At 62.7% G+C, this 22519-nt stretch overlaps 3 protein-coding genes across 4 annotated transcripts; 2 read left to right on the top strand and 1 right to left on the bottom strand.

Annotated features, from left to right (window-relative positions):
* Positions 1-7: 7 nt before the first annotated feature.
* Positions 8-6559, bottom strand: CHLRE_12g488800v5 (uncharacterized protein). The gene is made up of 12 exons (XM_043067882.1): positions 6403-6559; positions 6072-6319; positions 5737-5948; positions 5541-5625; positions 5095-5296; positions 4713-4889; positions 4504-4596; positions 3767-4390; positions 3102-3605; positions 2866-2958; positions 2521-2721; positions 8-2374 (listed from the first exon to the last, which is right to left on the bottom strand). Exons 1-12 carry the CDS (start codon positions 6415-6417, stop codon positions 2075-2077), a joined length of 2754 nt encoding a protein of 917 aa, XP_042918053.1. The 5' UTR covers positions 6418-6559; the 3' UTR covers positions 8-2074.
* Positions 6560-9324: 2765 nt separating this feature from the next.
* On the top strand, positions 9325-16720 carry CHLRE_12g488850v5 (uncharacterized protein). 2 transcript variants are annotated; one of them, XM_043067884.1, is made up of 16 exons: positions 9325-9612; positions 9717-9874; positions 10000-10099; positions 10284-10336; positions 10483-10690; positions 10827-10942; positions 11123-11219; positions 11375-11574; positions 11850-11963; positions 12241-12384; positions 12634-12834; positions 13070-13222; positions 13378-13491; positions 13690-14646; positions 14899-15243; positions 15500-16720. In XM_043067884.1, exons 1-16 carry the CDS (start codon positions 9468-9470, stop codon positions 15878-15880), a joined length of 3486 nt encoding a protein of 1161 aa, XP_042918051.1. In that variant the 5' UTR covers positions 9325-9467; the 3' UTR covers positions 15881-16720. The 2 variants fall into 2 exon arrangements, with proteins under 2 accessions (XP_042918051.1, XP_042918052.1); XM_043067883.1 differs by having other exon boundaries at positions 13687-14646.
* Positions 16721-16794: 74 nt separating this feature from the next.
* CHLRE_12g489002v5 (uncharacterized protein) lies at positions 16795-22242 on the top strand. Its single transcript, XM_043067887.1, has 9 exons — positions 16795-18010; positions 18110-18199; positions 18299-19011; positions 19102-19379; positions 19442-19619; positions 19694-19813; positions 19893-20132; positions 20264-20386; positions 20478-22242. Exons 1-9 carry the CDS (start codon positions 16870-16872, stop codon positions 21066-21068), a joined length of 3474 nt encoding a protein of 1157 aa, XP_042918050.1. The 5' UTR covers positions 16795-16869; the 3' UTR covers positions 21069-22242.
* The last annotated feature ends 277 nt before the right edge of the window (positions 22243-22519 follow it).

Here is a 22519-nt window from a genome sequence, read left to right as displayed (position 1 = left end):
GCATGGCGGAGTAATGGATTGTCGTGGAATCAGTGGACGGCCTTTGATTCCACTGGGCACTCGTGTGCACGTGTATGGCAGGGGTTGCAGTGTTCCATGCCCTGTGGTCTAGCCAACACCACTCACAGGACAATCGGACATACTGCAGGCAGCTGCCACATCGGATAACGGGAATTCCATGACAAGCATGTGTTTCCTGCGTTCTGGCAGTCAAGAAGGCAAGGCTTGCTGCCCAAGTCCCTGAAGCACCAAGTCTGGCCATACCTGCTACCAGGGGTTCCATCGAGGAGTGGGGGCCTCAAGGGGTTGCCCTACCCGCAATGTTCCTGTTCATTCCGTCACAGCCACACTCAAAGCTAGGATTGAGACATTACATAAAGGTTCAGGCCGACCAGCAGGGGCGCCCCGCACCCATGCCATGAGCCCAAAGAGAAACGCTACCTGCAACCTAGCACGTCCACACCTGCCTTGGCGAAGGCCTGCCATGGCCAATCCGCATCCTCAATGTCCTCAAACGTTAGCGAAATGCAACTGTCCAGCCGACCGGGGGCATCCGAGGCTTTCACGTTCGGCCCCATGTACGGCCATTGCTCCCCAACTCCCCAAGGCATAGCCAAATGCGGTCAACGCCATACCGTAGCTGCAAAAGCCCTGCCCTTGCGAGGAATAAGGTCATGCCCCTTCGTACTCACGGGGTTGAACATGCGCACTAGACCATCAGGTACACACCGTAAAAGTACATACATGACTCCCGTAATCGACCAGGCAGGCCCCGACGCTTGTTGCAGCGCCGGTTCCCTGCATTGACAAAACATCGTCCCAGCAGCTGCCATGCTGCACGGCGCGGACGTCCCGGGCGCGACAGGCAACTCAAAAATCTCACTGCACTTGTTGCGTACCCTGGTTTCCCTCTGGTGGAGAGATGTGGCCGGACGGGCCCCTCCAACGCACCATCATCCCAAACAACAGACGGCAAGCCGACCGCCAAGATGGAACCCGCGTGGGAAACATCGGTATCATTATCTATTCTATTAGTAAGCAAACCCCCCCACGATTGCACCCTACTGGCAGCCATTTAACTTGAGGCGTGATTGATATTGGATACCCGCACAGGATGAAGACCCCACACGGGCACGCGACGTATGCGTATGTGTGTTACAAGACAACAACAAAACGCAGCCCGCCCTGTGCGTGTGTGTGTGTATGTGTGTGTGCGCGTGTGTGTTACTGGCCCTGGGAAATGAACGTGATAGCCATCCGTAAAAGTAATGCTTCCACCCGCCAACTGCCATAACCCTTTCCATCGGGGCCTACTAATCAACCATACAGTATGGCGCCTGATCGTTTGAGGAGCTCTCCCAGACAGCGGCTTACGCCAACAGGTAGTACCAGCGTCGCCTGCACCTCAACAACCGTAACACCCTTCCATGCATCGTTGAATGTTAGGGCGTGAATGTTAGGGCTGCATCTTTGAGCAACCACACAGCACTCCTGACTTCTCAGTATGATAGATGCTCAAAGGTGAATGCAATGAACATAATCAAGCTAAATACCCTAACGCTACGTGACCATCAGACAAGTATGCAAATGACACGGTGTGCGCGGCCCTTTATTGGTATGCATTGCGTCTGCATGTGGTGCATGCTCAGCACCCAGCACGTTTTGGACCCTCAGCTTTGCCCCGGGCCGTACCAGTCAAGCCAAATCGAGGTGTGTGCCCAAACTATAACGCTACCTCCGAACGCTCAACGCGCCGGGGTGTCAGCCCCAAACCAACCTCCCGCTACCCCAGTACTGGTACCAAACGTGACACTAGCGACTAAGAGTGAGTTGGGAGCGCAAACAAATGAAGCCTGATTGTTGGATGTAGCAAGTGTGCGTCATTGAAATTTCGTGCACCACACCTCCAAGGATGATTGCAGGACGAGTGCCACTGTGGCAAACCTCCCATTAGTGATTTCTAGTGACGCGTGAGTGCAGTCAGTATCCGTTCAGCACGCCTAAAGCATAGTCCGACCGCGCGGGCAATCATGACATTCATGAGACAAGCGCACTGCGCTGGCCGCTTGACATTTCAGTGACAGAGCGGCCGGTACGTGTTGGTAGGGCTGCTGAAAGTGGGGAAGTGGAATCCCAGCTGCGACACCTCTTCGTGCAGGCCCAGCGACTGGGCTAGCTGCAGGGGGTCAACCACAGTTTGGTTGTATGCCTCTGCCTTGCCGGCCCCCGGCGCGCCGGCGGCATCCAACGAGCTGCGTGCAAAAGCACCTGCCACGGCACCGGCATCGGGGGCCGCAGGCAAGACAACGGTGACGGGCTTCGTCAGGCCCTTGACGCCCTTGGAGGCATTACACCACTCAAGCGCCAGCAGTGCCTGCGATGGCGACAGCATGGACAGATGTTTGTCTCCACGCGAAATTATGGTAAAGCTCTCACCAAGTTTGGGCCTTGACAATGTGGCATGACGTCACGCGCTTCCTTACACAGCGCCCTCCCACCCACAGCCTCTGGCTCTCTCACCATGCCATGGCAGCCGGACAGCAGCGCCAGGTGCAGCAGCGGCAGGCCCGCGGGGCGCTGCACGCCGCCCATGAGCAGCTGCTTGTCGCTGCAGCCCAGGCCGCGCAGGCGGCGGTGCAGTGCGGCCGCCAGCGCGGGGAGGCCCGCCTCCACCGCTGCGTCCAACACACGGCAGCCCGCGCGCACCAGCGCTTCGTGCACCTGCGGGTTTGGGCCGAGGCCGGGCTTAAGGAACAACATGAGAAGGCACCAGCAGCAAAGCGGTGCACCAACTGTGCATCAATAATGGCGAGATGGCAGCCGGCGCACGCAGCCGGCGGGACTAGGCGTTGATCACGACCGCACCTGCAGGCGGCTGCGCAGCTGCTGGCCCATGAAGGACGGCGAGAGCGAGTCGCCCGCGTGCGCCGTGGCGTACACCAGGAACAAACCCAGATCCTGGAGGCGCGTGTAAGGCGGCAGCACCGTCAGAGAACTGGGACCAGCCAGCACAGCTTTGGTGTAGCCAAGCAATCACTCAAAGTACAATCTTGCGGCACTACGCGCACCCCGATGTACATGGACCGGCTTCAGCCTCTCACCTGGAGAAGCAGGCTTCTGGGGTCCTGGGCGATGCGCGCCGCCGCCGCTTGCGGCGCCCTCACGGTGGCGTACTCGAAGGAGCCGGCCTCCGTGGAGACTGACTCCCAGGAGCCCCGCGCGCCCAGGCCACCGGGGCTGCCGCCCAGGGCCATACCCCGCAGCGGCACGTGCCGCATGTGGTCGCTGGCACGGCGGCCAATGGTTGGTGAGTCGGGGCGAATAGGCGACCACGCACCCGGCGCGCCGGCGGCGCGGCTGCTAGCCACCCGGGCGGGTAGCGGCGGTGGTGGCGGGGGTGGTGAAGGCGCCAGCGGTGACGTGAGGGCGGGTGGCGTGTTTGGCATGGCAGCTGCGAGAGCGGCAGCTTCCGTGGCCCACGAGACCAGGGGCGTGGGCGCGCGTGGCGCTCCGGGCGTTGGAGCTGAGTTAGAGCGGCAGTCCTCCTGCTCCTGCTCCACCAGCACCGCGTGCCCCACACCACAAAGGACCGTGCCGCGCCACACCTTGGCAAACGGACGAGGGCCGTGATCAAGGTCAAGCCAGAAGTAAGGCATCATCACCAGGCAAGGGAGGGGCAGCAGGGGTTGCAGAATGAACGCCAGCAAGCCCAAATACAACAAGAAACGCTACTTGCCACGACCGCGCGCACGCGCCAGCCGCCTACCTCGACCACGAGCAGTCCCGCATAGGGCTGCGGGCAGGGCGCGCCCAGGTGCTGCTGGTGGCGGCAGCGGCGCGCCGGCATGTGAACCACGACATCCCCACGACGGCGGATCAGCTGCACCGCCGACGGCGACGATGGGTCCCAGCTGTTGGGGTCCGCAAGCGCCTGCCTCCGCGCCTCTGCCGCGCCCTCCTCCTCCTGCGGCTGCGTAGCCACTTCCGCCGTCGGCAGGCCCGACATGCGCGCCGCGGCGGCGGCGGCCGCCACCGCGCCTGCCGCGTCGCCGCCGCCGCCCGAGGCCGATGTGGCCGGGCTGGAGGAGAAGGCACAGCTGCTGCTGTGCAGGTGCACCTCCAGGCGGATGGGCTCCTGCGTCATGACCTCATCCGGCCACACGTCCAGCAGCGGGCTGCGCCACTCCTCCACCGACACCGACACCATCGCCAAGGTGCAGCCCCCACCGTCCCAGTCCGTGCTGGCAGCGCTGCTGGCACCACCTCCGGAGCAGGAGTTGACTGGCGACGGCTGCGGCGAGGGCATGACCAGCACACACGGCTCCAGGGAGACCTCCAGGGCGCAGTAGCGGCCCGCACCGGCGGCGCCACCCAGCGGAGGCGGGGGAGGCTGCAGGAGGCAAACACCGACGTCAGCCGTTGTATTAAGGCGAGGTTGGACGGAATCACGTGGGTCACGCACGAGGCGCTCATGGCCTTCCGTTGATACGGCGGGCTGCTCACCAGGCACAGTGGGTCATTGGGTGTGCAGTGCAGCGGCAGCCAGGTCTGAGCAGCGGAGGTGTAGATGTACTCCAGGAACAACACATCATCTGCCTGTGGACATTTATGGAAGAGCACCAGCAACTTGCTTCCTTTCTTCTGGCACAGCGGAAACCCTGATGACTGCGGTAGCACAACCCTGCCGCCCCACACCGGCTAGACAATCACACCTGCAGCGTGACCACGAGACCGTCATCGGCCACTGTGTCAAGCTCCCGGCCCAGCAGCGCGGTCGCCACGCGACGTGGCAGCGCCTCGCTGCCACCGAGTCGCTGGAGCAGCATCTGCTTAATGCCGCCTTCACCGGCCTCTGCCCCCCGGCCCTCGCATGCCGAGTCGATGTCCACCTGTGCGAGGTGGAAGAAGGTTTGGGTGGGAGGTTGGGGGCGAGGTTGGTGGAGGGGCAGAGCGCGCAGGAAAAGATTGGACGTGCTTCAGGAGGACGAGCGCTGCTGACCAGGACGAGCAACGGAAACCGGCCGCCTGCGGTTTCGCAGATGACGACATTACCTAATAATTTGCCTCCCCCACCACGGCCGCACCCTGCCGCACCTTGCACAGGACGGAGAGCAGCACGCCAATGTCTGGGCTGGGGTCGCGCTCGTTATATGCTTCCCCGAAATGCGCCCCCAGCTCCAGCTCAGCCGCAAATCCCTCCCCCGCACGCTGCCCATCCTCCAACTCCGCCATGCGAGGCACAGCCTCGGGGACAAGCCGGGGCACGGCAGCGAGCAGCTGGAAATTGCTCGGGAGCCTGCACGGACGAGGAAGGGGTTGATGATGCGTGGGTTGAATGTCGATCGCCGGTGGCACGCACGTCGACCGTAGCTTGGCGACACGGAACACGCTTTCCGAGAGGCCGAGTGCACAGCCCATTCTTATACTTCATGTTGGCGGTTGTTGCCTGACGGCCCTGACTCTTCACCCGTTCGCAACGGTCATGCTCGCGTTCGCCCACTCTCAATTGCTCGTCAAAGTCCGCACACCCCACCACTTACCATTCGGCCAATATGCGCGAGCGCCAATCGGACACCAGCGATAGATTTTCGCTGCCAGCAGCGCAAACACCAAGGGCGAGCCGGACTGCGACCAGGAATGGTGCGTCACATGGAATGGCGTCAAAAGCGTGTTCCGTGAGGTCAAGAGGCCTCTAAGCATGCCCCATGAACCAAACTGTGATGTTTCCGACCGCACCTAGTGCATACTTCTCGTCGGAGACGTATGACGCCTGTCGCAAGTGCGTCACCGTGTTGCCCGGCCCGGGGCTTGGCCCGGGGGTGTCAGGCCCAGGAAGGGCTGGTGTTGCTGCTGCTGTTGCTGCTGCCGTCATTAGTTCTGCAGCTTGAGCGCTTTGAGGGCTCGGTGTAGCCGGAAGTGACATCGTTTCGACAGGCTCGCGGTCCATCCTGTGTCGTGGTTGTGTCGTCCAAACCCGAGGCAAGGTAGGCGGGAGGTAGGGCCGGGGTCAGGGTTGCCATCCGGCCGGACATCAACATCGCAAATCATAAATTTGACAATTATGCACTCACCGTGTTGAAGTCGTCAGCTCACCGACCCCCTCGCGTGAAGGACTGAGCATGGGAGTCTCTCCGGGCTGCTCCGGGCCATTGTTGTCTGCTCTTTGCATAAAGCAGTAATGTAGCAGTGACATGAGTAAAACGGCTGCAGCTCCCGTCCCCGCCGCGCCGAGGAGCAAGGAGCGGCTTGAGATTTCCACTTTGGTCGCCCACGCGCCAAGCGCGGACACAACAAATGCAATACCTCCAATAACACAAGCCTGCATTCATCGAAGCAAGGTCAATCGCCGTCAGAAATAATTTGGGGAACCGAACGGGCTAGGCGCCTGACGTTCTCTCTCACCAGGACTCCTCGCATCGCTGCAACATGTGGGGGCGTCAAAGTTGGGGCCATTTTACATTTCTCTGGGCAGCGACTGTGTGAGCTACCTGGCCGAGCTGTTATGCCTCCCAAACGTATGCCCTTGAAACATCTTCGTCTAAGCTTGGATGAACATGTTAACGTATGTGTGTGTGTGGCGACAATTCGGTTATGTCGCGAAGCGTTGCTTGCATGGGCGCGGATTGACACGGCGCTGTGCTGGGCAGGAGAAGGCAGGAGATGACCCTCCCCTGGTGCTGCCGAGCACGGGCTGCCCCATTGTGGATCAACCCCTGGAAACGACCCTCAGGATAGTTGTAGCTTGGTCGCAGTATCAGCACGCATTGCAGGCACGGAGCACTGAGCACACGGTACCAGCCGCCGCTTTGCGTCGTCGTGCGGCGTCAGGTTATGTTGTTGTAACCTCCCGTGCCCGTGTCCTGCCCGGGTCTGCTGGTCTCTTGATATTGAGGTGCAGCGGCTTGCTGGCGCTGCGAGTACGAGGGCAGCACATCAGTAACCATCTCCAGCCACAGCGCTTTCCATGGGTCGCATGCCTGCAGGTGCACTGCGACTCTGCTTCACTAGTGGCATTGCGGTGTGTGTTAAAACCCAAATGAACACGGCCCTAGAGCTCCCCAGAGTTACCCCGGTACTCATACTTACCCGCGAAAAGTCTGGAAGGCTGGAACCCCACGGGCGACCATTCGGCCTGACCCCACGTCGCACCTGTACGCCGCATACGTCCACGCTCCGCACCCGGGGCGCGCTAAAAAGATGTGTAGTCGTTTACACCGCACGCCTAATTTCCTGATTCCCACCCCGTTGTTGCGGGATGTGTGTGTTAAAGGAGGGAACGAAAGCCCGCCCAACGACGGCGCCGGAGTTACTTACTGATACGGCGGCGCACACCTGGTCCCCACGTGCAGGTGGGTGCGGCTGCGTGTGCAGCTGCGAGTGCGGCTGCACGTGTGTTCAAAAAGCAACAAAATGAAGCCCGCCCGCCCGCTGCGTGTGTGTGTGCGTGTGCGTGTGCGTGTGCGTGTGCGTGTGCGTGTGCGTGTGCGTGTGCGTGTGCGTGTGCGTGTGTGTGTGTGTGTGTGTGTGTGTGTGTGAGAGAGAGAGAGAGAGAGAGAGAGAGAGAGAGAGAGAGAGAGAGAGAGAGAGAGAGAGAGAGAGAGAGAGAGAGAGAGAGAGAGAGAGAGAGAGAGAGAGAGAGAGAGAGAGAGAGAGAGAGAGAGAGAGACAACGGTTTCCATGGTTATTCTGCCAGATCACGTGAATCGTGTATCTGGTATAACCAACGACAGGGCTCTCAAACGAGGGCTGCCGTGACCTGGCGTTTCCCCGGCAGAGCGCAAACAGCTCTGGAGTCCACAGGGTAACGCACTCCGACCCTTCACCGCGCCAGTAATCCTTGCGGAATTACTACCGGTGTGTGTGTGTGTGTGTGTGTGTGTGTGTGTGCGTGTGTGTGTGTGTGTGTGTGTGTGTGTGTGTGTGTGTGTGTGTGTGTGTGTGTGTGTGTGTGTGTGTGTGTGTGTGTGTGTGTGTGTGTGTGTGTGTGTGTGTGTGTGCGCGCGTCATTGAAATGCGTAAATGCGAATGCGAATGCGTGTTGCGGGCTGGCCGGGCGCCCTGAGCGTGAGGAAGGCGCGTCAGCAACTCACCGCCTGCCAGCAAGACGCAACAATTTATCGATGTCTCAGAACAGCAACTCCGACGTTACACCAGCTGCGCGCTCATACCTTGACGGCTTGACGGCGCGTATTGAATGTGAAGGTGTTGTATGACAGCCGGCAACAATGATGCCCCAGGGAGTGTTCCGCAGGTTGTGTACCGGATGTGGCGTACAACTACTGCGCTCCGCCCATAATTATCCCCTTCTGGACTGCACAGTCGCTTCGCTCGAGAGCACACTTGTCGTGACTTCCGTGGCAGTGGGGTGACCAGCCCACGTCGCGCTTACCCCCGCCCCCAGGGTATCGCCATAGCTAATTCTTATGAGCCAACTTCTTGACCAGACTCTCATTACTAGCCAAACAGGCTTTCAGCCGAGACCTCCCGTACGGGACTACGCCAACGTGCCTCTTACCCTGTCCCATCGCACCACTGCGCATTCTACGCGGCCTGCTTATCCTCACTCGCCCTTTGCCGCCTGTACAGTACCAACCGGTATCCGCCGCATGCACATGCCTACCTATCAACTTGTTGCAGCTGTGTGTCTATCTCTCCAACCCGGGCCTGCCCGAGCCCACGGCCCCCCGACACACGGCCGCCGCAGCCCACCAGTAGAAGGACTTGCGAGGGCATCTGAGCACCAACAGCACCCGCAAACGACGCAACCTATCTGCTGTGCATTTGTGCTCCAGTATGAGGGGTTCTAGCATTCTTTGGCCCCTGCTCAATCCTAGATCTTGGTGGCTGCAAGCTAAATGGTTGAGAGCTGAGTGGCTGTCTCGCTGAGACCTCGCCGGCAAGAGTGCACCGGCACCCATGCTCGCCGGTGAAAGATTGTGGACTTTGAAGGCAGGGTCTTTCTAGGGGCACCACCATAGATTGGAGGCAGTCTCTTGCGAAAGAAGAATCGGGCGCATGCCGGGGTGCAGTCTGACACAGCTGCCCATGTGTACAGTAAGGCCGATGGGGCCGATGGGGAGCAGGGGTCATGGCGAGCACTGGTGCGCTGTTGCCCGAGACTCGAAGTCGAAGCTGCAACCGGCACTCCCTCCCAAGCTTCTTCACGCGCATGAGTCACAGCGGGTGCTCGATCCGGATGTCAATGTGTCACGCGCAAAGGGCGGCGTCAAAAAAATGCCATTGTGTTTGCCCCCTTCGGTTAATGGCTGGCCCACATGGCCCTCGATGGCGGTCCATTCGGCAGCCCTTTTCAGTGTCTCCTCCGTCTGCTGCTTGATAAATACGTAGCAATTGCTGCAAGTAGTACCAGGGCCTTGCGACTGAAGACTCCACCGAACTTGCTGGCTTTATTGAACTACCGTTGTTGGCCTTCAGCATTACGTAGAAGACATTGAAAACAAACCAAAATGTCGAAGACTGCGTATATGCGCGGTCTGCAGGTGTTTATATCAGATATCAGGGCTTGCCAGAACAAGGAGCAGGAGCAGCGGCGCGTGGAGAAGGAGCTAGCAAAGATCAGGGCAAAATTTGGCGAGGACAAGAGCTTAAGTGGTGGGTTGGCAGGGAAGATCCTGTTGCACAAAGGATTGGTCCCTTCGGCCAGCTTCTCGGGGCTGTTCCGGCGCCCGAGATTCATGTTCGCCCCGTTTGCGCAGGCTATGACCGGCGAAAGTACATCTGGAAGCTCCTGTATATCTATATGCTGGGCTTTGACATTGACTTCGGTCACAAGCAGGCGTGTGACTTAATTCCAATGCCGAAGTACTCAGACAAACAAGTCGGGTACATGGCCTGCTCGCTCCTGCTGCAAGAGGTCAGTGGCACTCGCCTGCTCGTGAATCGCGCCTGCCCGGCTCCCGCGCCCTGCACATGCCCGCAGCAGCGGCAACATGTGTTTCAATTTATGGCTAGGCGCTCACCGCTAGCGCGTACTCGCAGAACGACGAGTTCCTGCGCTTGGCCATCAACGCCATCCACTTGGACCTGACCAGCCGGAACGAGGCGTTCCAGGCGCTGGCGCTGAGCTTCGTGGGCAACAGTAAGTCGCATGGACGGCTGAGAAGGGCAAATGATTATGCATGTCACGGTCGCTGAGTATACAAGGGTTGCAGGGAAAGGGCTGGGGAAAGGCGGAGTGAAGCAGGGGCGTCACGGGTGGTGTGGCACGGGGTCGTCCGAAATGCAGGGCCGATAACGATTGCCTGTGTCCATGCGCCGCATAGTTGGTGGCCAGGAGATGGCGGAGGCACTGACGCTGGACGTCATCAAGCTCCTGGTGAGCGCGTGCCGTGTTCCCTACTGCTGTAGGCCGCCCCAGATGACCTCGGCACTATTTGGCTTGTGTTAGTATGTTTGTCAGTATTGCACGTATGACGCAAGGAATGCATCGACCGGCTGCCATTCCCACGCACCCAACCGCAGACGAGCGGCGCCTCGCGGCCGCTCATCAAGAAGCGCGCGTCGCTGTGCCTGCTGCGCATGCTGCGCAAGACGCCGGCGGACGCGCCGCTGGTGGTGGCGGCGGACACGTTTAGCCCGACCATGGCGGCGCTACTGGAGGAACGGGACCTGGGCCTGCTGCTGTGCTCGGTGACGCTGCTGCACGGCTTGGTGGCGCGCTCGGGCACAGGTGGGGAAGGGGGGAGGGAGACGCACTTGGGGGATGCAGGGATAGCGCAGCGACACCATCATGTGGCGCTTCGGTGCACCTTTGTGCGGAGCACTGACATGCAACGTGTGGTTCCTGGCTGCGGGCCCCACCATAGGCGGCTACGAGACGTGCCAGGGCCGTGTCATCAAGATCCTGGAGCGCCTGGTGCGCGAGCGGGAGCGCATCCCGCCCGAGTACTTGTACTACGGTATCCCCTCGCCCTGGCTGCAGGTGGGCCATCACAGGGTGGGGTGCTGGTGTTTCTGGTGCTGTGGGCTGTGGCAATCAGATGCTGCAGGAATTGGCGCAGGACTGCAGGAGGCAGGGACGGCATCCAACAAGGCATAGATGTGTCATGGCATACCACCAACCGCTGCTCATGTGCCGGTGTCGCCTGTCGTTTGTTCGCAGGCCCGCTGCCTGCGCGCGCTGCAGCTGTTTCCGCCGCCGGACAGCGCCACGGAGCGCAAGGCGCTGCACGACGTGCTGCAGAACATCATCGCCACGAGTGAGTCAGGAGGACGACGGGATTCCCAGACAATCATTGCCGTGTTTGGGGCGGGGCGTTAGCCGGATAGGAGACAACAACAGCGCGAAGCGCTGCCGCCCTAGCGAACGCGGGCTCAAAGCCGCATGCTTGTGCCACATACCTCTGCTGCACAGCGAGCGCTGAGGCTGCCAAGAACGCCAACCCCAACAAGACCAATGCGCTGAACGCGATCCTGTTTGAGGCGCTGGCTGTGGCCCTGCACCACGCCTCCGCCACCAACAACGCCATGGCCGCCACTGGCCCCGACGCCGCCAACGACCGCGCTACGCTGGGCTCGTGCCTATCGCTCATGGGCCGCTACCTGGCTGGCAAGGTGCGGGGCGTGGAGGCGGGGGAACCGAAACACGAACCAAGTAAAGCGGCAGGATGGGGACTTATCACGACTCACAGCGAATCGCAACTTAGCTGGACGGGCGAGAGATTTCGGCTCCTGCAGAGGTCCTGAGAGCTGGCACACTCCCTGACTCGCATGTGGCCGGACACGCAACTGTGGCAGTATTGCATCTCCGAGTGGCGTGCGAATGGGCTGCGTGCGCTTCACCCATGACTCTCCCCATCTGCCGGTGTGTGCTGTGTGCTCCGCCGCAGGACCCCAACGCCAAGTACCTGGCGCTGGACTCTCTGGCGCGGCTGGCGGGTGCCATGCCGGAGGTGCTGGAGGGCGTGCGCCACCACCAGGCCACTGTCATGGCCAGCCTAAAGGTGGGAGGGGGTGGGGGCGCCGGAGGGGGCAGGGGTGCGGGACGAGGGGGAGGCAATATACCTGTGCGCAAGGTGTAACGGCGGTTGGAGCGTCTGTCTATGCGCAAAGCAGGCACGGGATGCACCGGGGAGGGAAGGGATGCAGCAGGAAGTAGGAATGGCGGCCTTGGGAGGTGACTCCAGAGGTCATTTCGACGCGCTTTACGCCATGGTGTGATGGCTGGAATATTGCAGTCATTTGGCACTTGCCAACGACACACGCTGCACCACGCCGCAGGACCCGGACGTGTCCATCCGGCGGCGCGCGCTGGACCTGCTGTTCGCCATGTGCGACGCGGCGTCGGCGCCCGAGGTGGTGGGCGAGCTGCTGAAGCACCTGGTGGTGGCTGACTTTGGCGTGCGGGAGGAGCTGGTTCTCAAGGTGGGGGCAGCGGCGGGGGAGGGTTGGCCGCTGGCAATGCCACGACGAACGAGGACTGGAAGGGTACCGGCAGTTGGCAGGGGCCAGAGGTCCGGGGTCTGAGCGCGCAGTAAGTACGGTAGCGATGATAGCCCTGCAGCGGAGCAACACCAGCGTCTCGGGATGTCTCACCTGACCCCTCGCCCGCTGCCACCCTTCCCACCAACCCCGGCTCCATGCCCGCCGCCATCTCCGCCGCCCGCACCGCAGATTGCCATCCTGGCCGAGAAGTTCGCTCCCAGCATGCAGTGGTACATGGACGTGGTGCTGCAGCTGCTGGAGCGCAGCGGTGACTTCGTGTCGGACGAGATCTGGCACCGTGCCGTGCAGCTCGTCACCAACAACCCCTCCATGCAGGAGTACGCGGCGCGCAACGTGGCGGAGTCGCTCAAGCGCGGCGCCGCGCACGAGGTGGGTGCGGGTGCGGGTGCGGGTGTGGTGGCGGGTGCCGAAGCGGGTCGGGGGTGGCGCCTGGCGGCGAGGGACAAGGCAGGGATGGCAGCTTTGTGGGGGAGGCGCTAGCGGCGGCGCCCTTGTCCGGACAGGGCATCCATGCCGCGGCGACAGATGTGCAAAGTTGTGTGCCGCAGAGTGCTCCTGCTTACCTTGCCTCGCCTCGAGCCGCTCGTCCCAACCCGCCCCGCAGTCGCTGGTGTGCACGGCCGCCTACATCCTGGGTGAGTACGGGCGGCTGATCCGCGCCGAGGTGCCGCCCGCGGAGCAGTACCGCCTGCTGCACGGCGCCTTCCCGGCCGCGTCGCAGCCCACCAAGGGCCTGCTCATGACGGCTCTGCTCAAGGTGCGATGCGGGACTCAGCAGCAGTTAGCAACAAGCGTCTTGCAACGCCCGCTCGGCACTCTCAGCACGCGTATCCTGTCTTCACGACTGGCAGCAAGCATCGCTCAATCTGACTCATGCCGCATCGCCGCATGCCCTCTGCCTTATGACGCTAGATCTACCTGCTAGAGCCAACCAACGCGACGCTGTCGCGCGACGTGCGCGAGCTGTTCGACCGCTACAAGCGGTTCATGGACGCCGAGCTGCAGCAGCGCGCCACCGAGTACCTGGTGCGTGGCGACGAGGAGCGGGGCGGGGGCGGGAGCAGCTCGGCTGTCATGTTGGATGTTGCTTAGGGCATACAAAAAATTGCATTGGCCAGTGCTTTGTGCCCGCATGCCCGCATCCGTTCGGAAGGCACTTGCCCGCGTTCATAACACGCCCGCCCGCCCGCCCTCTCCTTCCCGCGCCGCCCCCGCCCACAGCAGGCGCTCGCCGCCAACCCCCAGGCCGCCACTACAAGCTTCATCCTGCCCATGCCGGCCTGGCAGATCCGCGAGTCCTCGCTCATCAAGCGCCTGCAGCCCGAGGGCAGCGAGGCCACGGGCGAGGGCGGCCTGGCCGCCGCTGGCAGCCTGGCTGCCGCTGACGCACCCTCCACCCTGGCCGGCGCCAACACCTCGCCGCTGCTGTCCGTGCCCATGCCCGGCAGCGGCCTTTCGCCGGCGCTGCAGCCCGGTGGCGGCGGAGACCTGCTGTCCATGAACAGCACCTCGCGCGGCGGCGCAGCGCCCGCGCCCGGCAACGGCGCCTTCGGGGCCGCGCCCGCCGCTGCCGCGGCGGCGGCGCCGCCTAAGCCGGCCACGCCCGTGGACCTGCTGTCGGACCTGTTCAGCGACGCCGTGATCGCGCCCAGCGCCCCCGCGCCTTCGGCGGTGCCATCGGCGGTGCCATCGGCGGCACCGGCCGGCTACCCTGGCGCGTACCCTGGCGCGCCGGCGCCAGCGGGCTACCCCATGGCAGTGCCCAGCGCCTACCCCGGGGCACCGGCGCCTGCCTACCCCGGCGCGCCAGCGCCAGGGTACCCCGGAGCGCCGGCGTCAGCGTACCCTGGCTACCCCGGGGCGCCGGCTGCGGTGCCCCAGGGCGCTGCGCCGGGCTACCCGGGCGCCCCCGCGCCAGCGGCGAACCCCTTCCCGTCGCCGTACGGCCCACCGGCCGCTGCGGCGCCGCCGCCGGCCGCCACCGCGAACCCCTTCGCGGCGAACCCCTTCCCCGCCACCGCGCCCGCACCTGTGCCGGTGGCGGTGCCGGCAGTGGCCGCCACCGCCGATCCATTTGGGGACAGCCACTTCGGCGCGCCTCCGGCACCCGCGCCTGCACCAGTGCCGCCACCCGTGCCCACCGGTGACGTCAATGCCTGGTACTCGGCTCTCTTGCTCAAGGTCAGTCCGCAATCTGTCCGTGCACACCTAGTATCTTGTTGAGTTGCTCATGCATATCGTGTCAGCGAGCTGGCAAGTGGAAAACGTGGTCACAGCGACGTATTTGACGTTGGCTCTACGGAATATGGTAGTTTGATTACGGTAGAATCAGGTTCCGCTCCTTCACGCTCCTGCGCGTCAACCCCGCCACTTTGAAACCCACTTGCGCCTTCCGCTCCATGCACACCCGCGACCTCCTTCAAAACGCCCCAGGAGCGCGGCATCCTGTACGAGGACCAGTACCTGCAGATCGGGCTGCAGAGCCAGTACACGCGCGGCCGCGGCAACATTGTCCTGTACTTCGGCAACAAGCACGCCGGCGCGCAGCTGACCAACGTCAGCCTGGTGCAGACGGTGCAGTCGCCGGGCGTGGCGATGACGCCTGGGCCCATGCCGGCGGTACTGGAGCCCAAGCAGCAGCTGCAGGTGTCCATCGGCCTCACCTGCTTAGGGCCCTTCACCGAGGCGCCGGCGCTGGCACTCAACTATGGCGTGGCCGGCGCGCCGGCGCTGAACGCGATGCAGTTGCGGCTGCCGGTGGCGATGCACAAGTTCATGGTGGGTCGACCGCGGCTGTGGGCAGCTGGGATGGGGTAATGATTTATGAGGACGGAGCTGGAGTTCAGCAGCGCGTGCTTTGCTTTTGTTTGCATGCTGCGTTTTGCGACACTCCCACGCAAACATATCGTATACATGCGTGCATTTTGGCTTCCCGCACGTATACACACACACGCACACACACACGCACACACACACACACACACACACACACACACACACACACACACACACACACACACACACACACACACAGGCGCCGGAGGTGCACATCCCCAAGGAGGTCTTCTTCGACCACTGGCGCGCCGCGCAGCCCGCCAACAAGGCGCAGGAGATGGTGGACCGCGCCGCCGCCGGACCCATTTCGCCGGAGACGGTGCAGGGCCTGATGCGGCTGCTGCACCTGGGCGTGGAGCACGGCTACCTGGACCCCTCGCCGCACAACGAGGCAGGCGCGGCGTACTGGGCCTGCGGGCCCGCCGACCCGCAGCGCGTGGTGCTGTGCTGCTGCCGCGTGGAGGCCAACCCGCAGAACCGCGCGCAGTTCCGCGTCACAGTGGTGGCGGACCAGCCCGAGCTGGCGCAGGGCGTGCACGCGCTGCTGGTGGCACAGCTGAAGGCCGCGCCTTCGTCGTGAAAGTGAGGCGCGCGTGAGCGGGTGGAGGGGGGAGGTCGTGTGTACGGAGGAAGGGTGCGGGCGGTGCGGGGCTTAATTGGCGCGGAGCAGGTTGAGGAGCTGGCGCAGGAGGGAATGTGAGGGTTTGCGGTGGAGCTGTGACGGGTATTTCCGGGGATGCGGAGGCCTTGCACATCCGGCTCGGGTAGCCGAATAGGTTTGCAGTGGGTCTGCAATGTTCGTGTTGAGCTCCTAGTTGGGATGCGGTTTTCGCCATGAACATTGGCGTCAACATCATCACTCCTATACTTGCTGTGTTAGGTGGGAGCGCGGCTCATGTGTTGCCTTTGGGAGCTGAGCCGTGGGTTCTAGGTATTGCACACCCAATCCGGTCCGCATGCATACCGTATGGCAAGGAGGCACATAAATGTGCATGTGGTGTTGGGCTGGGTTTTAAGGTGCGCGGTGGCGCGTTGGTGAGATTCAGGTCCGAACCGGTGTAAGGGCACGGTGCATGGCGTCGTCGCTGACGGGAACTTGCGCGGTCGCAAAGCCGTTGTGTCCTTCAATTATTGCTGACTCCTATGTGGCTATGTGACGATGCCCCTGGGTCCAATTTGCCTCACTCAATCGCCAAGATCAACCGCGCAGGCAGCTTCCAAAGGCAGCTGGAGGTATGGCGCGCGCCCCACTCGCAATTTACCAGCGGGTGGGGCGGCCAATAGGCCCGCTTCTTAGGTGAATGGGGCGGTCCCACGCAAATCGTAATTATATCGAAAGTTGCAAATCCACATGCAGATAGCTCCAAAATGCATAAGGTTCTCGCCCGGAAGCCGCGAGAGAAGTTCCCCGCGCTCCCGGCCCACCATCGCCCCCCATCGGACCCCTGCATGACAGCGCCAGCAGGCCCTTTAGTCTGCACGCCTTACCTCTAAACGCTGATCACACGTTATCGCATCCTAAACATTACCCGGGATACTACACCGACTCTCCCGACAAAATGTGTCGTCATGTCTTTCCGCTCAGCCGGGAGTGTCGCTAAGAACAAGAAGTTTTACAAGGGTTTGCTACCTTCCAAGGACGAAAAAGCGCAGCGTAGCAGTAACCCGCAGAGCCGGCGCGGCGGTGCTCAACCTCAGCCGCAATCACGGAAGCGGGCCGCAGACGGGCGCTTCGCAGCAGAGCAGCACCAGCACCAGCAGCTAGAGGACCTCGAGGGTTACGTCGAGGAGACTGTCGAGGGTGCTGCCGGGGACCCGGGTGCTGCCGGGGACTCGGGAGCAGCGCTCAGGGACCACACGCGACAGACACGCAGAGACGCAAAACAGTCCCTCGCCCAAAGCCCACAGCTCACGTCGGCTTACCTGCGGGACTACGCGGATGCTAGTGCTGCTCGTCAGCTGTTGCTGCAGTGCCAAGCAGCAGCAATCACCGGCCTTGTGGAGGCGCGGGGCAGTGAGTGCCCCGAATGCTGCGAGCCTTGCAACCTGACGCACAAGGTGCCGGTGGTGGTCGTCACTTGGGAGCAGCCGGTCATCGTGGCCGTGCCGGTGCTATGGTGCAAGCGCTGCTGCAAGTTCGTCAGCATGCAGCCCACCGTTGTGGATTGCCTGCCGGACACGCCAACATCGTGGGACCTGACCAAACGGGCGGAGGGGCAGATGGTGTTGTGGTGGCACGCCACAACACTCCAGCAGTTCTCCCGCCTATGCTACTCAAGTCGGCATCAGAGCGCAGACGCATTTGCAGCTGCCATGTTGGAGGTATGGCGGTTGAACAGCGTCTGGCCTCTCAGCGACTCAGCGGCAGCGGCAGCTCCGAAGCTGGGCAGGGACAAGCTACGGAAGCGCATGCGCTACGCGCTCAACGCCTACTACCACCTGGATGGCGTAGTACGTGACTATCCGGAGGGCTTGGAGGGCTGGCCCGCCGCTGGCGCAGCCAACGCATGCCCGTGCTGTGGTGATAGCGCACACGCTGCAGCATGCGACCGGGGGCTGGGGGCGGCGGCGGCTGCGGCGGCAGCCGCTGTGCCAATGACTGCTGCCGCCCCTACTGCAGCGGTGGCGGAGCCAGCTGCGGCACCAGCAGCCGCTGCAGACGTGGTTGCAGCTGGCGCGGAGCAAGGCGGAGACACCGGCAGGGAGGGAGGTGGGCGTGACGGCGGCGCGGGTCCACTGCAGGGCAGGGGGCCAGGGGCGGCGGCGGCTGCGGCCGCTGTGCCAATGACTGCTGCCGCCCCTGCCGCAGTGGTGGCGGAGCCAGCTGCGGCACCAGCAGCCACTGCAGACGTGGTTGCAGCTGGCGCGGAGCAAGGCGGAGACACCAGCAGGGAGGGAGGCGGGCGTGACGGGGGCGCGAGTCCACTGCAGGGCAGGGGGCCGGGGGCGGCGGCGGCTGCGGCCGCTGTGCCAATGACTGCTGCCGCCCCTGCCGCAGTGGTGGCGGAGCCAGCTGCGGCACCAGCGGCCACTGCAGACGTGGTTGCAGCTGGCGCGGAGCAAGGCGGAGACACCAGCAGGGAGGGAGGCGGGCGTGACGGCGGCGCGGGTCCACTGCAGGGCAGGGGGCCGGGGGCGGCGGCGGCAGTTGCCATCACCATCACTGCCACCGCCTCATCAGCTGCATTTACTGTCATCGCCACCACCGCATCAGGCGCTGAGTCGATGGCGGCAGTAGCAGCTGGTGGTGATGGGCGTCAGGAGGCAGGCAGGGCAGGAAACCTAGGCGGGGAAGGTGGCCCTTCAACTGCAGTGCGGCGTGCAGACGCGGGGCAGCAGCAGGGCGGTGATCCGGCGGCGCCTACACCTGCAAGTGCAGCCGCGCGCCCAGTGCTGATGGTGCGGCTTATAATTCTGCCTCGTAGAGTTGCGGGTGGCTTGCTGCCGCTGCCTGGACGCTGGCTGTCTGTGGAGGATGTGTTGGCGGGACCCGGCTGCATTCATTCCCTGCACTTTGATGGCTGCTTCAAGCTGAACTTGCTGTCCAGGGGCAAGTTTCACTGTCAGCTGTACAAGCAGTGGGAGCGACGGCGCTACTTCCTGCACAACGGGGCGGTGAACGAGGTGGACGGGACCTGGGCGACAGACAACGGCCCGAGTCGTTGCTCCACCTTCCATGCTGACCGCGTGCTGGCGTCGGAGAACAGCAAGGTGTGTAATGCCGGTGTTGCCTTTTGCTCTCCGTTGTCATGTCTGTATTGCCACTGTCCTTTTTGCAAACCAACGTTGTGTTCCATGCAGAACCTGATCACAGGAGCAGGAGCGGTGCTGTGTCGGCACGGCATGCTGATGCGCCTTATGAACCTGTTTACGGGTGAGCGGCACATCTACGCCATTGCAGCCATGTACTCCTTCCTCCGTGTGGGAACAGCGATCCAGTTTTGGTGGTACGACATTGCGTGCCGCTGGAGCAAGTCTCTCGCTAAATGGCTTGCCGAGCCTGGGCGGAGCACCGCTGTAGTGGCGCTGGGCTGTGCCGTGATGTGCCTCATCCAGCCATGGCACCGCTACGCGCACAAGTGAGTTGCGCGCATCACTTTTAGTGCTAGACAAATTGCTCACGGCTTTTCTTCTCATGCAGCTTCGCTTGCCAAAAGGAGTTCGGGCATACCCAACAGCCTGGGGTGGGTCGGGGCACGGGTGAGCCGGCAGAGGTGTTCAACAGCGTGGTGGGGCCGCATGGGGCCGTGACGCGGTACATGGCCCCTGCCAACCGCGAGGCGCACCTGGAGCACGTGTCCCGGCTGTACAGCGATCAGGCAAGCGGGTTGGTTTCGGGCGCAGCCAGCTCCCTGCATTGTGTGTACTCATCGCGTGTTTCCCTTGGTCGTAGGTGCTGCTCGGCTTGCCGGCACGCCTGTGGCGCGCTAGGCGCAAGGCGGCGCTCATCGCGGGAACGATGCGTGAACGCATCGCTCAGCTGGAGGCCGCTCTCGGTGGCAAAAAGGAAGAGGTGAGAGTAATAGGGCGGGCAGTCGTTTGCTCTACTGCACGGAGCGCCTTACTCTTAAGCACGGCATGTCTGTGTCCAGGTGCTGGCGCGTATCAAGCAGCAGATCGCACAGCGCACCCAGCGCCCAGAGGCTCCGCTCCCAGCTGAGCCGCTGCCCGCAAGAGCGCAGTATGTGCGCAGCCGTGCGGTGGTGGAGAGGCTACAACGCCTGGACGCGGTGGATGCCCCGGGAGAGGTGCCGCTGGACCTCCTGTACGGTGGTGCGGGCGACCTAACGCTACGACAACGTCCGCAGGTCATCAAGTCCATGAAGGAGCAGGTGGGCGCTACCTTGCGGTAGCGAGCAAATACGGTAGTTGTGGTCTGGTTCATTCTTGTCAGCACCATCAGAGCTCAAGCTCAGTTGGGAGTGTTTTCAGCACCTACACGTGCCCTCGGTCCTCTCCACAGGCCCAGCGCCACGAGCAGGAGCACCCTGACTGGAAGCTGTGGGCGCCTTCTTCGCAGGACTTCCTTGCGGGCCTGCATGCAGTGGCGGCCAGCGACCTGCAAGAGCTGTACGCGGAGATTGAGGTGGGACGTGTGGGGGCATGGGGCATTGCACGGGGCATGGGACCACACGTGCTCTAACGCGTTATCTTACCCTGCACGCATGCGCCCTCAGGCGTCGGTACTGGACTACTACTGCCTGGAACAGCTGATGTCGTCGCTGCAGTCGCGGAAGAAGGAGCAAGGCCTGGTGAAGAAGGAGAAGGACAAGGCCCTCGCTAAGATTCGTGAGGCGTGGGACAAGGCCGTGCGGTGGAGCAAGTGGTGCCTTGCGCACCCGGTGGGCGGCACTCCTGACGCTGACGCTGTGATGCAGCGGATAACGGGGCAGGACGGGCGGGGCCGCGGGCCGGATGCCGTGTTCAGCGAAGTGCTGCGCCAGGATTTCCCATGGGGAGTGTGCACCACAGAGGGTCCTAGCCCCCGTGTCGAGGCCACGTTACTGCGGTGCATGCATGAGCTGGCAAGGTGTTCAGAGGAAGAGTTGATCATTGAGAGCGAGGGAGAATGTGCGGTGCAGTACTACAGGAAGCGCGTGGAGTGCTTGAAGCACCATTTGCAGGCGGCAGTAGCTGACTCGTCCCATGCCCTGCTGTTGCGAGAGCACATGAGCGCACACGAGGCAATGCTATCAGCATGGGAGGGCTTTGTGGGCGGTGATGAGCCACCTGTTGACCGCAGCTACCTAGACTTCCAGGACGATTAGGCGCGCCGTGGCATGCCGTTGTACATACTATCGTATGCCTGCTGTTGCCCTGGGAGGCCACGCGTGGTGGTGGGGCTAGGCTGGCGATCAGCAACGCCGCGCGCACGTGTGCAACGAACTGTGGTCAGGAATGTGTATTGAGTGCCCCAACGTCGCGTTGCTGTTGAGAGGCGGGCTGGACAGAAGACGAGGTGGTCCTGGTAGTAAAGGACGTGTGCCTGCTGGGAGCCCCTGCGCGTGGTGTTGCCCTGGGAGGCCACGCGTGGTGGTGGGGCTAGGCTGGCGATCAGCAACGCCGCGCGCACGTGTGCAATGAACTGTGGTCAGGAATGTGTATTGAGTGCCCCAACGTCGCGTTGCTGTTGAAAGGCGGGCTGGACAGAAGACGAGGTGGTCCTGGTAGTAAAGGACGTGTGCCTGCTAGGAGCCCCTGCGCGTGGTGTTGCCCTGGGAGGCCACGCGTGGTGGTGGGGCTAGGCTGGCGATCAGCAACGCCGCGCGCACGTGTGCAATGAACTGTGGTCAGGAATGTGTATTGAGTGCCCCAACGTCGCGTTGCTGTTGAGAGGCGGGCTGGACAGAAGACGAGGTGGTCCTGGTAGTAAAGGACGTGTGCCTGCTGGGAGCCCCTGCGCGTGGTGTTGCCCTGGGAGGCCACGCGTGGTGGTGGGGCTAGGCTGGCGATCAGCAACGCCGCGCGCACGTGTGCAATGAACTGTGGTCAGGAATGTGTATTGAGTGCCCCAACGTCGCGTTGCTGTTGAGAGGCGGGCTGGACAGAAGACGAGGTGGTCCTGGTAGTAAAGGACGTGTGCCTGCTAGGAGCCCCTGCGCGTGGTGTTGCCCTGGGAGGCCACGCGTGGTGGTGGGGCTAGGCTGGCGATCAGCAACGCCGCGCGCACGTGTGCAATGAACTGTGGTCAGGAATGTGTATTGAGTGCCCCAACGTCGCGTTGCTGTTGAGAGGCGGGCTGGACAGAAGACGAGGTGGTCCTGGTAGTAAAGGACGTGTGCCTGCTGGGAGCCCCCTGCGCGTGGTGTTGCCCTGGGAGGCCACGCGTGGTGGTGGGGCTAGGCTGGCGATCAGCAACGCCGCGCGCACGTGTGCAATGAACTGTGGTCAGGAATTCGCACAATGATGGCAAACAAAAACGTGTTGTGGCCTTACTACCTGTGCCGCTGCCAATGCGGCTCCACTGCTCTGACTCTGTCCTGCGAGCCCGCCCGCGGAGCTGCGCATTCTATCCCACCCAATCGACAGTGAGCTCGCGGGGCGGCGCTTCCTCCTCCCCTTCCACCTACATCCCCTGTGACTGTCTCTTTTACTAATGTCCACCATCGGGCCCGCGACACCCAATATGGCGCCATCCCTACCCCCCATCCGCCCCACTCCCCATCCACCCATTGCACTCCCCCAGCCGAGAAGCAGCACACTCCAGACCGCGGTCTAT

Source organism: Chlamydomonas reinhardtii, chromosome 12 (genome assembly GCF_000002595.2).
Source record: "Chlamydomonas reinhardtii strain CC-503 cw92 mt+ chromosome 12, whole genome shotgun sequence".
Taxonomy (NCBI): Eukaryota; Viridiplantae; Chlorophyta; class Chlorophyceae; order Chlamydomonadales; family Chlamydomonadaceae; genus Chlamydomonas; species Chlamydomonas reinhardtii.
This window is presented reverse-complemented; position numbering and strand designations above follow the sequence as displayed.